General features: G+C 42.4%; 1 protein-coding gene across 1 annotated transcript in view; it reads left to right on the top strand.

Annotated features, from left to right (window-relative positions):
* The window catches only part of THEMIS (thymocyte selection associated), a 73,716-nt gene extending 55,641 nt beyond the window's left edge, over positions 1-18,075 (top strand). The window contains exons 5-6 of the mRNA XM_056566519.1: positions 13,907-14,024; positions 16,856-18,075. Of these exons, the coding sequence (XP_056422494.1) occupies positions 13,907-14,024; positions 16,856-16,956 (219 nt within the window). The 3' untranslated portion in view covers positions 16,957-18,075. The remainder of the gene's footprint in view (positions 1-13,906; positions 14,025-16,855) is intronic.
* Positions 18,076-18,367: the final 292 nt, after the last annotated feature.

Here is an 18,367-nt window from a genome sequence, read left to right as displayed (position 1 = left end):
GAAAAATAGTGAGTTTGGAAATTTTGTGAAAAATTGGAAAATTGATGCTGAACTTTGAAGCCCTCTGGTGTCTTCCAAAAGTAAAAACTTGTCAATGTTATGATGCAAACATAAAGTGGACATATTGTATATGTGAATCAAAAAAAATGATTTGGAATATCCATTTTCCTCACGAGCAGAATGCTTCAAAGTTAGAAAAATGCAAAATTTTCAAATCTTTCATCAAATTTTTGGATTTTTCACCAAGAAAGGATACAAGTTACCAAAAATTTTTTACCACTATGTTAAAGTAGAATATGTCACGAAAAAACAATTTTGGAATCAGAATGATAACTAAAAGCATTCCAGAGTTATTAATGTTTAAAGTGACAGTGGTCAGATGTGCAAAAAATGGCTGGGTCCTAAGGTGTAAAATGACTGGGTCCTTAAGGGGTTAAAAAATCGTAATCATTTCATTACTTATGAGCTTCTAAAGTTAAGGTTGTTCTTTTCTGTCTAAGTGCTCTCTGATGACACATGTCTCGGGAAACGCCCAGTTTAGAAGTGGTTTGCTATGGGGATTTGCTTTAAACTGGGCGTTTCCCGAGACACGTGCAGTTCGGAGAAAAACATAGGTTCAGAGGGAAAAAAAAACGCAAAGTGGGTTTGGCATCTTGCTTTTCACTATTGACTCCCTGCTAACATCTGGCCACAGCATTTTTCCCACGGAAAAACGCCATACGGTTGTTTTGACATTTTGTTTGGGCCAAACGCCCCCCCCCCCCCCAAAAAAAAAAAAAACAAGTAGAAACATAGCCTAACAAATAATACAAGATACAAAGGTACTAGAATGTCTATTCGCTATTGTCAAATACTGTAAAAAAAAAAAAAAAAAAAGAGAAAAGAAAAGAAAACAATATAAATATAACAATATAAATTGCATATAAACACGTGTTACATTACACAATAACAAGAACCAGGCCCTCTTTATATAGTGCTGGATATAAGGGGGAAAAAGGGATATCAAAACTATATGATATATCACAAACATGTGTATGCAAATTGAAAATAAAGCATATGTGGAGCAATAAAATAATTTGATCAGATACTGGATTAACATATACACAGAGGAATTTATATAGAAAATGCATGGTGAATTTAGACTAGTGCATGGAGATCAGGTCCATAAACAGTAAAGCATGAAACCTTAATTATTATATGAATAAATAATGCATATAAAAAGTAGTAAATAATAAATATAGTAAACCATGATAAATACATTATGCTTAAAGACAATAAGATGTGTGGTATATTATAAATTTTGTACATTAAGATCAAATACTGATAAAAAGGTCGACAATATGAAGGTATTTTTATCTTGTATATTCCGAATATTTAACGCTTACATAAATGATGAAAACTGTCACATAACTGATAAAAAGTATAAAAAGTGTAATGCTACATTCTCCAAAATTACAAACGTTGCAGCAAGTATTAATTATTACGGCAACATTTCGCCAAAATCATGATTTTCGATGACTATACACTATTTCATTTACCACATCTGAGTATCGTGATGATGATTAAGATTTTAAAAGCTGGACATATTTTTCAGTGTGAACATGAGATACAGTTTACTAAATGATGTGACTGATATCATTTCTATAAGCAAATTATTTGTATTCTCTGTTTTAAAACTTAGTAAATGAATTAACAGTTACTGAACTGTGTCTTTATCCTTCTCCGGTGACACCATGTTATTCAAGGAGTTGTGTGTTAAAATGCACAGATTTGTGATAATCCAGGATTTGATGTAGGATGGTAGCAAACTGTTATGAATTTCGGTGTGTGGTTTCACGTTTCCACTTTATCTGTGAATGTTTTCTGGCCTGGCTTCACTCTTTGCCAAATCCCCATGCTTTTACGTCCTGTATAGTGGCCTTTGTTTTTAAAAAACTATGGGTCCACTTTCCTCTTTTTAGCTGACTTCATTCCCTACATCCTGTCAGTGACCCTCATGCACCTTTCTAATTATAAATTCATTTGTGGGATCTGGGAGCATGAGGAAGACCCTTTTCACCGGTTAAAGTTGTGTACATTGTATATTAGGCACTTAGAACTGGTGGAGTTTTAGACCGTTTTATTTATTTCCCCCACTGTCATTTTAAAACCATATTTGTAATATACCAATGGTGTTTGTTTATCTTGATGCAAAGTGCTTGGGTAATGCATCCAATTACTGGAAGACATTGTTGCATTTGACTATGTCAGTGTTTTTTTTTCAAAGAGAATACTAGTTGGGGGGACATGAGCTTCTTAAAGGGGTACTGCAGCCAGAATGAACTTGCCCCATATACCAAATACCGAGTTTTTTTCCCTGTACGATATGAATTTTTCCCATACCGCAATCCCGGTTGTGCCCCCCCCTCGAATGAATGAATTATCAGCTGCAGCATGCTGTCCCCACATTGGGGAACTAATCATATGTGACCCACGGACACTTTTCTGCAATGTACTGGCTGGGGCACTTACCAATGAAATCTTGTCAAAAGGTTGTTGTGCAAAAATGATGCGATTTTTTGACCATGTGACTTCACATGGTAGGGGCGTTGCCACCCCTGTTCAGTGAATGTAACAAGGTTTATTCTTGCTAGTAAGCACAAACTGTGTTTAAAATCTCTGCCAGCTCCTAGCTGGTAGAGATCTCAGGAAGAGGCGCACAGGCAGCCCTAATGCGCAGGGATTTATGTAGAGGTGCATTTCTCCATTACATAAATCCTGAAAGCCTGTAAAATCTCCTGATTTCATTGCCCCTGTGACCACATTTGTTCAATTTATTATAAGGTGGGATCCAGATAGACTTTTGTGTTGCGCACATTTTGGTATCAAAATGCATCAAAAGCCAAATCTTCACAGAAATTGCATCTAATCTTCTATCCATTTGGCCCTGATTGTTGGAGTTTTCAGATGGGATGTTTCAGATTTGCATGATTCTACCTTATATACTATGGGTATTCACAGATTCACAGGTCGGGAAAGTTCAGACCTGCTTTTTCTTGGTGGAAATTTTGAACCATTTATTCACAGGATTTTCTGTAAATGTAATAGTAAAATTGGTTTAGTTGTGAACACACCCCTTTTCCTGCCATGCCCCCCTTTTTTTTTTCCACCGGCCAACTTCTCTTTTCGGTTAGTAGGTTTATTTTGGTGCAATGTGCCAAAATATCTGGCACTGACAGAACTTGGGGCGCAATGCGCCCATTTGTGCGGCACTGCACAACATTTTCCCACACATAACCCGACAAAAGCAGGTCAGATGTAAGGAGTCGCGCCACAGTCATACATGCTGGCCGCGGACGCACTCCTTCTCTGCTGCCCGGCGGGGTCTGTGCTGTGATTCACTTCCAACAATGCGATTGTGCCCAACCCACTGCCCGTTACCTTCCCCGTCGTCCCCGTGTCTCCTCTGTTCTTCCTGCCTGTTGGCGTGCACATCCCCGCCTCCTAAGGCGCGCCAGCTCTCGGAAATTTAAAGGGCCAGTACGCCACTAATTGGTCCTTGTTGTTCCCTGCCCCTTTATATGTCTGCATATAAACCCCTGCCGGATCTTTGTGTCTTGCTGCCTTAGAGAAAACGTACCTCCTGTGTGCTCTGCTATTCTGTGTACAAGTTCCTTTAGCTCCGTTCCCTTACCTCGTTACTGTGTCGCCTGTCCTGACCTTCCAGCCTGTCCCCGGCTATGAGTTTGCCTCATCCTTCCTGTACCACGTTACACTTCGGCAGCCTGAGTGGATGAGTTGTATAAGGGGTAGCGACCTGGGTGCCGCCTGCCGCTGCAAGTCCATCCCGCTTTGTGGCGGGCTCTGGTGCAAACCAGCTGCACCTTAGACTCCGCTCCCTGGTACGGTCCACACCATCATCCACACAGGTTCAGCGGATCCACTTCACCACTGCTGTTACATCAGGTTTACAATAAGAAACCAGGGCCAATTGTTTTTAATGGGAATACACACATCCATTTGCACTGTTAGCTGCAGCACATATTTTGTGGACCACATGTTTCACATACACCTGAATGACCCAGCGTGGGGGTGACGGCAGCATGAGGAGACTATATAGTGGCTGAACAACGCAGCATGAGGAGACCATATAGTGGCTGAATGACACAGCCTGGAGTTGGCAGCAGCATGAGGAGGAGACCATTTAATGGCTGAATGACACAGCATGGAGGTGGCGGCAGCATGAGGAGCTCATATAGTGGCTGAATGACACAGCGTGGAGGTGGCAGCAGCATGAGGAGAACATATGGTGGCAGAAGGAGACTGCCTGGAGGTGGCATCAGCACGAGGAGAACATAAGGTGGCAGAATGAGACAGCCTGGAGGTGGCAGCAGCTACATCAGGAGTCGTGAAGGTGACCCGGTGACAGAGTGGTGCGGTGGGTACCAATACCCGGTGACGAAGGTGGGTGAAAAAAGGAGAACTTAACATCAGATGTGTGGCATCAGGCGGGTGGCAGGATCAGAATAGTAGCTGAGGCAGGTAGGCAGAAGAAAATGTTCTTTTTTTGTAAAAGTGTTAATGTGCACAAGTAAGTATTGAGGATATGTATTACATAAAACTTAATTTTTAATAATATGCTTAGGATAAAATATATGGACCCCAATTATTATTATTTTTTTATCAAACAAAAGGAAAGTTGTGCAAAAAACACATGTGCCACCTACACCACCAAGCATTGATGTAATGCAAAGACCTCTAAAAGGTGGAAGGGAACAACGTATGGTCCATTGTAACCGGAGGGGGTAAAAACTTCCCCTGCAAGGTCCTTCTCTCACATTATTAATTCCCTTCTTGGCAAGTGTTAATCGCCCTAAAAAGGGCGGCCCCACACAGGAACCTCTCCCTATTTCCAGCTACAAACACTGCCATTTTCCATTTTTAGGTGGAAATAGGGATTGGTTTGTATGTGGGGCTGTCCTTTTTAAGACGAGTAACACTTTCCTCGAAAAGGTAGAAGGGTAACAAAGTATTGTCCACTGTAGCAGGTGGGGGTAAAAACTTCCCCTGTAAGGCCCTACTCTCACCCTATTAATTCCCTTCTTTGCAATTGTTACTCACTCTAAAAAGGGCAACCCCACACGGGAAACTCTCTCTATTTCAACCTAAAAACCCTGGAAAATGGCAGTGTTTGTAATGGGACATTGGGAGAGGTTCCTGTGTGGGGCCGCCCTTTAAAGGGCGAGCAACACTTGCCAAGAAGGGCATTAATAATGCGAGAGTAGGGACTTACAGAGGAGGTTTTTACCCTCATCGGTTACAATGGACCATACGTTGTTCCCTTCCACCTTTTAGAGGTCTTTGCATCACATCAATACTTGGCGGTGTAGGTGGCACATGTGTTTTTTGCACACCTTTCCTTTCGTTTGATTTAAAAAAAATTTGAGTACATGTATTTTATTTTTATCCTAAATAAAATAAATAGGGGTATTCCAGGATTTTTTTTTATTTGACTATGCTACAAGGGCTGTAAAGTTAGTGTAGTTCATAATATAGTGTCTGCACCTGTGTGTGGCGGTTTTCTCACAATTCTTCTGTGATTTTCACCCCAATATTAATTTTTACCAGCATACAAAATGACTGTTGTCTCAGATTTTTCCCAGCTTGCAATGCGGCCAAGATGACAGGCGGCTGATGACAGGGAGCCTGTCTGCTTCAATGGGTGGAGGGATTGCTTGGTGAGAGAGAGATCAATCTTCAACAGCTGTAGCCACCCTGATTGAAAACCACAATGATTTGAATTGATGCAGCTCATCTTTGTTTCAATGGGTGGTGTGGCTGATGTGTGGGAGGGAGGAAGATGGAATTGTGGGATTTGTAGTCAAAAAAGAAAAGTCAAACAGGAAATACCAGTTGACAAACAGCTAGCCACAGTGTTAAAGTAATCTCACAACATAGCCATTTAGCCCCAAGACAAGCGCCTATCCTTCCTAAGCATGTCCATTTCTGTCTGCCAGGTACGTACTAAAATCACCTTATGGTGGATAACCCCTTTAGGTTTTATGCATATCCTCAATACCTACTTGTGGTGTGATGCGGAGGAATGTCTGTAACTGGGGAGCAGCGCCTTAAATATGTTTAGCATTATCCATATTTGTCAAGTGTTGGTGTGGCACCATGGCCAACCTACCCTGATGCATCAGGCATTTGTGGGTGGAATTCTGGCTGAATCATGCCTGATTCATCTTCACAAAGGTCAGCCTCTCCAAATTTTTCGTGGACAGACGAGTTTTCCTTGGGGTTACTATGGCCCCCGCCGCACTAAACACCTCTGATGTCACACTACTGGCCAGGCAGGACAGCTTTTCTAGGGCAAACTCTGCTAGTTACGGCTACAAATCAAGTTTGGGTGCCCAGAAGTCCAGTGGATCTTCAAGGTGTGTTGGCATGATCATGTCAAGGTATTCCACCAATTGCTGGTTCAGGTCCTGCTCCAGGTCTACCTGCTGCTGATGAGTTGCTTCACTATGCGGGTGGATAAAGCTACTCATCAGCGACTGTAGACTCAGGCTGCTGTTGATGAAGCTGGTACTGCTCCTGCCACCCCACCCCTCTCCAGTAGCCATGGCAGTGGAAGGTGAGCGCAGAGGGCCCCCCCGAGTCAGACATGCGAGAGGATGGACGATGGTGCAGCTAGGCATCGCCCAACTGACTATGTAGGATATCTCTGTAGTAGGTCAGTTTGTCCTCCCTCTCAGTGGGTGTAAAAAAGGCCCCCATTTTGTGCCAGTAGCAAGGGTCCAAAAAGGTGGAGAGCCAGAAGTCCTCCTGCTGCCGAATGGTGACAATTCGGCGGTCACTACGCAAGCAAGTGAGCATGCATCGTGCCATTTGTGCAAGTGACTCGGAGGGACTCCCTGCATCCATCTCCACTGCATACTGCCACGGTGTGTCTGGGTCCTCTGTCTCACCTTCCTCATAACCCTCTAGCTCCTCTAGCTGCTCCGGCTCCTCCTCTCCTGTAAGATGATTAGAAAAACTGCCCATCTCGTGAAACCTAAACTGTGCTCCACTGTATCCCTCCTCCTCCTCAAGCTCAGCCCCCACAGGGCTCATGATGCCGTGAGATGTAGGCGCCATGTCTTTAGTGCCCTGACCAGCCATTGTTTCCAACATGTGTTGTAGTAGATGAAGTAGTGGTATGACATTGTTCATCCCGTAATCCTGACAACTGACTAATAATGTGGCTTCCTAAAAGGGCCTGAACAAACGGCAGGTGTCACAAATGAGCTGCCACTGGTTGACATTGAAGTTACACAGGGGAGTCCCCCTATCCGCTTGGATCATCAAGAAATTGGTGATGGCTTTTCTCTGTTCATATAGTCGGTCCAACATATGGAAGGCGGAGTTCCAGCGTGTTGAAACATTGCAAATCAGACTACGCCATTCTGACGTTGCAACTGGAAGGAAACTTTGCATGCACTTCAGCCACTTGTACACTGCAAAGTACACCCTCCAGGAGGGTGTGCTTTGCAGTGTACGAGTGGCTGAAGTGCATGCAAACTTTCCTTCCAATTGTCAGTATGTCTTGGAGATGGGGGGAACATTTCAGGAACTGCTTGACAACCAGATTGAACACGTGTGCCATGCAGGGCGCATGTCTCAGCCTTCCTTGTCACAGCACAGACAAGATGTTCTTCCCGTTGTCAGTCACCATGGTTCTCATTTCCAGTTTTCGTGGAATAAGCCATGATTCATTGAATGACTTTTAGCAGTTCCTCTCCTGTGTGACTCCGTTCGCCAAGGCAAACCATGTGAAGAACAGCGTGACACCGCCGTGCCCTGAACACATGGTATGCTGAAGGGACACTGAGACTTGTCCGTGCAGTGCAGGCTGAGGACACTCTGGAGGATGAGGAGGCGGAGTTGCACACTGTCACAGGACCAACGGCCTGAGGACTGGCCACCCACTGAGGGTGTGGAGGCGGAAGCGGCGTGACCTGTCCAAGTTGCTGTTATGGCTGTTCAGGAACCACATTCAACCAGTGGGCCGTAAAGGACATGTATTGTCCCTGACTGTAGTTACAGCTCCAGACGTCGCCACTGTCATGCACTTTGAACACACCGACAGGCTGAATGACTGGCCCACCTTCTATTCCACAAAATTGTGCAGGGCTGGTACTGCCTTCTGCACAAAGAAATTACGGCTTGGGACTCTCCACCTCCGCTTTGCACAAGCCATCAGTTCTCTGAAAGGTGCAGAGTCACCACTTGAAAAGGGAGGGACTGCAGCACCAGCAACTTGGACAGGAGCGCATTCAGCTTCTGCGCCATTGGATGAGTGGGTCCATACTGCTGTCTCTTGGACATGGCTTCACTGATGGATTGCTGGCGAAATCACTGACTTGAAGGAGGAGCAGGAGCATCTGGAGCAACAGAAGATGGGTATGACACACAGCTCCCTTCGGCTGAGGTGGTGGAGCTTTGGCTGGCTGAAACAGGGAGCGGCGTGCCACTGGGGGATACAGAAGGCTGGACCACCACATCAGAGGCACGGTTCTCCCAGGCCGCTTTATGGTGACGCTGCATATGTTAATGCAGGGCCGTGGTGCCAGCATTGGGACCCTGGCAATGCTTCACCTTCTACCGACACATCTTGCATATGGCCAGGTTAACATCCTCTAGATGCTTGTTGAAAAACTGCCAGACCGCCAAGTATCTGATTTTACCACCAACAGTGCACAATAATTGACTGCTACTGCCGCCGTCTCCAGGAACCCCTGTTCCACTCCCTCCCAGGAAGGTAGGCTGCCCCAAAGCAAAGGGTCTACCTGGGCTCGTTTGGCTCCAGACTTTCAACTTCTACCACAATGCTGACTGCCAACCATGCTACCACCTTGCTGACTCAGCTGCAGCCTCACTGGCAACCTGCAACCCTCTTCTCCTGATGATGATGAAGCCTCTTCTGCACCCGGCTCCCAGCTGCGACCGGCTTCATCATCATAAAGTTGTGTCTGGATGTCACTGATGTCCTCCTCAGGTTCCTCAACAGTGTCTGCATCAGGAGCCTTAACGCTCGCAACACCACCCTCCATGCCACTCTCCTCATCACTACTTGCCCACCTAGCGGAGGAAGCGACGGATGTCTCCTCCCCTTCTTAGCTGGGCAGTAGCTGCTGACTGTCCTTCATTAGATCGCCCTCACTGAATAGCGGAGCTGTACCCACAGCATGAGATACTTCTGTGGGGGAGGGAACAGCAAAGGGCAGAGGCAATGGGAGGACAGGGACTGCTCCCGGGCTATGCCAACTGAGGGTTGTGTTTGAGGAACTTACCGACTGTTGACTGGGGGTGTCAGATGTCACTTGTGAAGAAGTAGATAACCGTGTTAACCAATTGATGACGGCAGATTCGTTGTTGATCGAGACACAATCGCTAGCTGATACGGGAGCTCAGGCCTCTCACTGCGACTCCTGCTGCCACTCGCCTCTAGTCTGCTACGACCTCTGCCTGATGAATTTAGGCCTCTTCCACTCCTCTGTGCACGTCCTGGCACTTCTCTGCCTGACATACTTAGTGCGTATATGAGGGGAGGACAATGCACTCCAGTACGCTTAAGACAGTATTTGTCTACAATACAGCAGGTGTGTACTTTTGGCTGGCCTTTCACAGTATCTAGGTCCTTAAGACTTTAACAGGAACAAAATTGTACACCACTAAGATATATACACAGGTTACACTTAATAGAGGAAAATATTCTTTTAGTGCTACTACTGGCTGGCTACTATTAGCTTTTCAGTTGTTCTACACACCAGCGCTGCAGCACACAGTCCCAAAATTGCCCTTTCTCTCTCAATCTCTCTCCCTTCCCTATCAGTTTGGGCTTGAGGTGAATCGCTGCTGTAAAAAAGCTTTTCTGTGCAACACACTGCTCTCTGTCCATCTCTGAAGTAGAAAGCGGATGTGACTGGGAGGTGAATCTCTGCTGTAAAAATTATTTTCTGTGCAACACACACTGCTCTCCGTCTCTCTCTCTCTCTGTCTACAATAAAAGGCTGAAGTGACTGGCCGCAATATGGTTGCCGATTATATAGGGCTGTGACATCACAGGGGTGGCTGGCGTGATTCAGGGTCATCCCGCCTACCCGCCTTACCAGGATTCCTTGCCCCATGTTCTCACATGTGGATCCACCATTTTAGATGCCCTGGAGCCTGGACCTCACTAAATGGAGTTTAATGAAGCGATTCGCGGCGATATTCACATTCGTTGCCAATCTAATTTTTCCTGAAGTTCGTAAGAAATTCGGATTCGTCAGATTCTATTCGATCATCCTTCCTAACCATGTTTAAATTTACTTAGGCTGGGTTCACACTATGGAATTTCCAAGCATACTTCCTTTTAGATATTCCATTGCAGCAGTCCGATTGTTGACACTGGGTTTTCACTGCACAGTCCACACTACAAAATATCAGCTTTCTGATGCTAATAATTCCTCTGCCCAAATTCTTTTGACTGAATACCATACAGAATACATTGCCAACTATGGGCGCAGTAATGTCTGTGTGGTCCTAGCACCTCAGAATCTTCAGCCAGACTATTTCTAGATTTACCAGCCAGCGCTAGAAGAGTCTTCTAAGCATCTATTATTCTTTCAGTGAAATAATATTTTCTTGTGTTGCTTCTGACTTGCCCCCCCTTTTAGGTACTCTCAGATTTTCCCCATGTTCTTGCCTGTTCAACAATAATTCTTGCAAATTCTAATAGAAAATTTGAAATACTGTTTGACCCCATTACATGGATATAATAAGGCAATTTACACTATTTAAAAAAATAAGTAAATCTATTGACCATACAATCCCCCTATCACGTTTTATATGTATGAATTTCCTAAGAAGCAACTGAAAGTTAGTATCTATACACATAAATTGACCTTAGTCCCTGTGTTAGCACAATGGTGCTGCTTATGACTACTGTGTGAATTATTCCATTGTTAACTACAGTCATAACAGAATAATACGATAATCCAGGAAGTGGATAAGTAGTAAACTGGGGTGTGTACTATGTTTTCATATAGCTTAAACTTTTATTGTGGTGTCTCAGTAATTTACCAGTGGTTTTCCTTAACTTGCAAACCAGAAAAATATATACTTTACTGATATCTTGATAAAGCATGTTGTTTGTTATAATAATACATTGTGATGCAACTAAGAATTCCCCAGCAATTGGGGGTTTCCAGTTTAAATAATAAGAGTTTTACTGTTGTATACGTGAAAAGCACTATCTTTTCTTATTATAGTTTGTGTTTCAGTTCCGTACTATTTTCAAGATATAAGTTTGCTGCTAGTGTATAAGACCATTCTTATCTATATTCAGCATTATTTAGCATTAATGTCAAACCTATAATAGAGCCCTGAGATAAAACTAATGATATCAGCCCAACCGTAAACACTCATCTGTAGTTAGCATTGTTTTGAAGCATTGGCCACAGCAAGGGATGTTGGGACTCTTTCACTGGTTTTTGTACATAACCAACTGTTTCACTATGTTTATTTTGCATCCCCAAATGAATCGAATGACAGCCCTGTTAAGTATCTTTCGGACAGTGGGCCTGGATTGCATCGTGTGTTAAAGCATAGGTAGGGTCAAGAGGCTTTCCCTCATTGGTAAGCTAAGACTCTACAGTCTGTGTTTTTTTAATTAAGTTTAGCCAGAAGTTTTATCAAGACTTTAGGGCTGATCCTTTTCCACTATACCAGTTTTGTAGTATCTTTATGAAGTCCATTTGAATGGGTAGTGAAAGGGACCAGAGAAAGTCATGGGCCATTGCTTCCAACATCATGAAGTTGATCTTATCATCAAAGCTTGGTGGAATTAGAGAACCATCACCAAATGCTGGACTGCACAGAAGATTATCATATGTTATCTGTGCAGAGCAAGCATTCGCCATTTGCAATATAGTGCTGGTGCAGTGATCCCTTTGACTTCTGTAGGCTTGTTCACATGGCCGTCTGCCTCCGTTAATAAATGCCCTTTATCAATTCATTTAATAATTTTTTAAATCATTAAATGGCCAGTGAGCTGCTGATAGAATACTTTTCACACATAATGCTGGAGGGGCATATGCATATAGATGCGCTGCGGGTGGCCAGATATATAGCGTTATATATGTCTGTCCCCTGCATTGCTTCTACAATCATATGCCCCCCCCGCAGCACTATGTGTGAAAAGTATTCTATCAGCAGCCCACTGGCCAGCCTGATGTTCTGCTGATAGCATACTTTTCACACATAGCGATACGGGGGCAATATATGTTCAAATGCGCTGTGGGGGGCAATATGTGATTGTGCTGCGGAGGCCAAATCTATATAAATGCGCTGCGGGGGCAATATGCGATTGCGCTGCAGGGGCCATATCTATATAAATGCGCTGCGGGGGGCAATATGTGATTGTGCTGCGGGGGCCATATCTATATAAATGCACTGTGGGGGGGGGGGGGATATATAGCACAGCGGGGGGTCAGACATATAGCGATATATGTCTGGCCCCCCAGCACTGCTATATGTCTTGCCTCCCCTGTGCTTATATGTCTTGCCCCCGAAGTGCTTTTATGTACATATGGCCCCCGCAGCGCAATCACGATCCTCAATTTAAAAACCCAGCCAGGAGCCATGAATGGCCCCTCGGTGCCGGTGATTCAGGGCTAACAGCGGGGGATTTAAAAATGAAAGTAAAAATACACTACATACATCGCAGGAGAGTGGAGCATGCCGCCTGTTCCCCTGCTTAATAGCTTATGACCGGATCAGGTATCAGAAGGGAAACCCGGTGCGATCAATCCCTAAGTCCATGTACTACTACACCCAACATGGAACAGACTCTTTTCCATGGTGGGGGTAGTAGTATAAGCCCTAAAGTAGTCTCTCCAGCTGCCTGCAGACTCCAACAGCCGGGGAATTACTACTCCTATCATGGAAACAAGTCTATTCCATGATGGGAGCAGGTAGTATTCCTGGATGTGGGAGTCTGTAGGAGGGTGACTTTTCATACTAACAGATAAAAACTGCATCCGTTAGTAGTATGCTCTGTTTCTGCAGCACTGAGGGGACAATAGTGGGACGGGAGACAACGGCCGTGTGAACCTAGCCTATATTTGCCAGAGAGAGCCTCCAAAATGAGTGCTCTTTGATGTACTGTACAGGGAGAACAAGACTTTCTGCAATCCTGTGAGCAGGGATGCTGCAGGTGTGGTTCATGTGGATGATTTGTCTGATTACAGCCTTCAGACTGGTGGGTATACCAGTACTTTGGAGAAGATCTTATACTCAACTTTCAGGAATGAGATGGGAAAATCGATACACCTGTAAAACTACACCCAAAACATACCCACTGGGGAGCTTTTGCGGAAATTCATCCGTCAGGGAAATTTGCTTCTTTCCTTCGGTGCACACATGTAAGACAGCCCAAGCCACAAAGGTGCACTGACCAGACGCACAGGGCATGATATATCATAGTTGCTCTTCTGTTGGATTAGACAGGACAGGCTAGTGTTCACGCCCCATTTGCATCAGTAAGCCTTGGATGCCCATTACCTTGTTTACAGTTTACCGCTCATCTATCCTTGGACATCTTTTGGTAGGTACTCCCCACTGCATACTAGGAGCACCCCAAAAGACTCATCATTTTGAAGAGGATATTGGCACAGTTGTCTAACCATAATAATTTGGTTCTTGTTCAAAGTCAATTAGGTCCTTGCCCCCTTTTCCTGCTTCCAACACCTTCTCTTCAAAAACTGAATGTTTATTTCCTGCCTGATATATTTAAACTTTCAACGCTCTCATGGTCACAAGATGATGCATATTATTCTCTTCCCCTGTGTAAATAAACACTGAATTTAATGAATGGTTGTTTTATGTTGTACTTTTATAGATCTTCCCAGAAGAAAAAAGTCCTGAAGAAACATTACACTTAGAAAATAGCCTGAAAGACAGTTTACAACCATGCAATGAAACAGGTTCATACTGCACAACAAAAACAGCCAGCACAAGTAAGCCTATCCTTACATGCTTGTTTCTGTATTTTTTACATTTGTAATAATTGTAATTGTTTCCATTATTCCATTGTTACCAGTATCTGTGACCGATTAGTTTTGGATTTTCAGTTGTAAAACTCTATTTACTAGCATTTTACAGAATATACAAGACCGCACCAATAAGTGTCAGGAAAATCATCTTGCTGTAAATATGTCTAAACATGTAATGCCAACTATACATATTGCAATGCAAAGGATAACATTTACTGAAATGTCCTAAAAATATATCCATAACACAGTGAAATATCGGCTTTACCTAAAAGTAACAAAAAGAATGCTATTTTTCAGGGTAAACGTTCACCAGGTTCTACCCTATATAATTGGTAGCAGCATGTTCTATAAGGTAAAATAAGGTTTGTTTGTGGTAGCCCAGTACAGGATGTTGTCCGGTCTGGTAAATGTTGCCTCTACTCCAGAGTATATTGTATTTTGTTCTTTTGTTCTTTTGTTCTTGTGATTTTGTGTTATGCACATGATTATCAGTGTTACTGTATCTTTAAGGGAAGTCATGCAGCGTAAACCATGTGATCCTGATGCCCCAATGGGGTTCCCCCAGCCTTAATCCTTATGTAGTGTAGAGGAAAAATATTAGTCACAAATCTAAAGCCTGCAATCTAAAGTCTAGAGTCCATAGCAGCCATCATTTAATCCAGCAAAAGCAACTACAAGTCCAAACAAGGCGACAGGCTCCACAAGGTTATTCTGCACTACCCCTACTATGATCTGTACTGTAAAGTATTTTACCATCATCCCTTCCTCAGTAAAAGGTAGTTTTCTGTAATCCTGCATCTGTAGTCATTATTGTCCTCAGCACTTGGCCCAGGAGAACTGTCTAAACCTTGGAGCGTCATGGTTAATGCTACCCTGGCATCACAAACTGTCCCAAATTTCTACCCAAACCCACTGCCAGCGTGCATTACACCGTTGCCTTCCACATTTTACCAAGTCCCTATGTCCTCCTGCCTGTCCACTATTTTGTGCTGGCAACTGTATCCTGTTGTGTCAGGGAAGCAACCTGTTTACTCTTTTTCCAGCCCTTACCTCTTCTTTCCTGAATGATAAAATACCCAAAGAAAAAATTCCCACACAGTAGGTCCTATTCCAAAAGACATAGATTAAATTCACAAAGAAAGGCATCAAGCAGGACATATATATCAAAAAGTATACTTTATTAACATAAATCCAAAATGACAAGACATTTAAAATAATTTAAAAGATACATATACAGTAACAATCATAAATCCAAAAATGCTGAGAGAAAGTCGGGGGCTACGCATATCTGCCAGAAAAGGGGTTAAATAACCATATGCATAATAAATATTGACTCCCGTGGGCTAAGTAGAATGGACTACTGCTCATATATCATGTGTTACAGTCGGGTCAAACAAGTATGCTCAGACCACAGGTAAGTACAACAATCACAGAGCAGGATACCACAGGGAATCAGTAGAGCATTAAATGTAGGGCAAAACCAAAGCTGGACAGAAATAACAAAATACTTTACCAAGTGAAGCAAGGAGTACAACGTCACAGCCACCCGCCACCCAACGTTTCACCAATGAAGGCGTCTTCCGGGGTGTAGTCAATAGGGTGTGGGGTATGTATTTATGGAGAGACTTAACCAATTAGAGCCCAGGACTAAGTCACATGATATCGATATAAACATTATAGCCGCGCATAAGTCACTACTACCAAGCCTCGCACTCATAGCGAGGTCCGGGAGTAGATGCGTCTATCAGCGCGTCTCATGTGACATCGGGAGGTTGCGTCAGAAGACTCCACAGCGTCACTGACGACCAAGCCTCGTTTCCAAAGCAAGGCTCGGATGTAAGTACCAATCATATAATAAAATTGTCCCTCTGTCTAGCAAAAAGCCAAGCCTCAAAACGAGGCCTGAAGGTAACCTAGGTGCAGAGATCCCGACTATCGCAGGACTTCATAGCGCTGGAAGATTAATTTTAGCTATGTAGGGGCATCAGTTTATCAATCAGTTCAAACACAAATATAAATACAATAATTTTATATCAAACAGCCATGATTTAAATTGCAATACATCATATAAAGAGCTAAATACAATAAATCATAACACACAATTAAGATAAATACACATATTGCCCATAACTGGGTTACATATGATATAAATAAATACGCAAGTGCATATATTGCGATATTCATGTCACTGCACTGCACACTGGCAGTACGACGACACGAAAACCAAAGTAAGGTCCATAACGTAAGAAAAGGGAAAAGAAGGGGGGAAAAAAGGTGACAGTGACAAAAAAGTGCAAGTGCAAACAAGTGAACACTCAGTGCAAAAGTGGAAGTGCCATGCAGATAAGGAAAGGAATCAAGGAAATTGGTGAATACCTACCTAGTGGACAAAAAGAACCAGAGAATACATGTGTAAAAGTGTAAGTTATGGGAGAGTATGAAGTGCAACTTGAAATAATTAGTCCAACTCTCATAATTAAATAAATAGCTATTGGTCATAAATACTATAGAAAATTTAGACCAAAATATAGTGCATATGGGAATATGTGCAAATTTGATAATAAAATACTATAGTGTAATGTAAAAAATGTGTATAGCATGAAATGGATAAAATAAAGTGCCAGTGTAAACCTATATATGGTTATAATAAACATATTAATGTTATGCATATAATCCAATGTGAGATAAATATGATCATTTATAAAAAGTATAAATATATATAAAAATATATATATAAATAAATAAATATGTAACCCTATGTGTATAAATATATATAAACATTTTTTTATTATAGAAAAAAAGTCCCAAGAATGACTCCAATGATGAAGTAGCTCCAACGATGAAGAATGGAAAGAACAATCACATGATAGCCCTGGATGGTAGCGCATCTAGATAGACAAACAGAGTAAAAAGAGTATTAAATTATAGCAAAAACATGCAGTTAAAACGAGTGGAAGCTGCTGTGCTCTAATAAAAAAAAAATGATGCTAGATATTGTAATATATACTTTGCATTGTACTTCACAGCTAGTAAAGATTGACCATCTAATCTAATCTATCTAATCAATGTGACTTTACATAAAGTGTGTACTTAATGGCTTTGAATCAAAAAACCTTTATCACTAATTCCCAGAAATTATAGCCTGAATAAGTGGGTTTGGTATACAGCTAGACAGACATGGCAGATTGTGTAGCTTTCTTTGTGGGTTTTGATTCTCGACAGGTATATTTCCACAGTATTTACTAATGTTTCCCTATGTTTTGCACTTTTCCCTATGTTTTGCTTTTTTCCAACTGCTTTGAGCAGTGGCGTTTACCAGTGCTCAAATCAACCACATTTTTCTGTTTAAACCTTCGGAAATATGTTGGGATTTTCAAAAATGTTGGGAACACGCCCCCTTTTCGGTGATCACGCCCCTTTTATCAAAAGACACACCCTTTTTTCAGGTTTTCTGAGTAAAATGAAGAGTTGGTATTTTTTTTTTATTCTGGCACACAACCCGACAAAACAGGTTGAATTTACAATAGTAAATCAGGGCCCATATGTTTCTGTTCACTTTTAATTTGGTCAAACAATTCAATTTATTCGACTATACCTGCTAGGACTAGTTTCCACACATACTATCCCATGTCTTTGCTCTATTGTCCAAGATGTCACATGTTTGGATTTTCTTCATGCTTTATCGTTTTACCTAAAAACATCATGTCATCCAGTCTGCAAGCTTGCCACTATCTCACTTCTATCTTGTTCCTAGTTTTTAGGGACGTTTATGCAAATCTGATCAACTCTTGCACAAACACTGTTTTCTATATAACAGTTTTTTTAGAAAAATGTAAAATTTTTTCCAAAGAAACAAAAACGGAAAAAGTTATGACATATCTGGGTTGTATGAAGGTATACAAATTTTTTTGGACAATATGAGACAACCTTTGGCTATCTTGTTAACACCCGAGTAACTTAGTCTAGCAATTCCCAGGTAGAGAACGGTTGTAGTTTATGTCGATGATTTATGATACAAACCCTCTTATAGGTTACTTCTGTATTTTAAAGTCTGGTGTGGTATCCTTTATTATGCTCCTTTTTCTTTGAAATTTTAATAAAATGGGAAATATACATGAATGACTTATAGTTCTCCTTCCAACTAAATTGGCTACTGGTTTTGGTTAAAAAATGCATCAAAAACTTCAGTAGCAGTTTTCAAACAAGCACTGTATATGACATAAGCCTTCTGGTGATATTCTCATGGGGTAAATACAACACCACACAGAGACAGCATACCCATAGGCACCACTGTTCAGGTCTTTGTA

Source organism: Hyla sarda, chromosome 3 (assembly GCF_029499605.1).
Source record: "Hyla sarda isolate aHylSar1 chromosome 3, aHylSar1.hap1, whole genome shotgun sequence".
NCBI lineage: Eukaryota > Metazoa > Chordata > Amphibia > Anura > Hylidae > Hyla > Hyla sarda.
The sequence above is the reverse complement of the archived record's forward strand: the minus strand, read 5'-3'. Positions and strand labels throughout refer to the sequence as shown.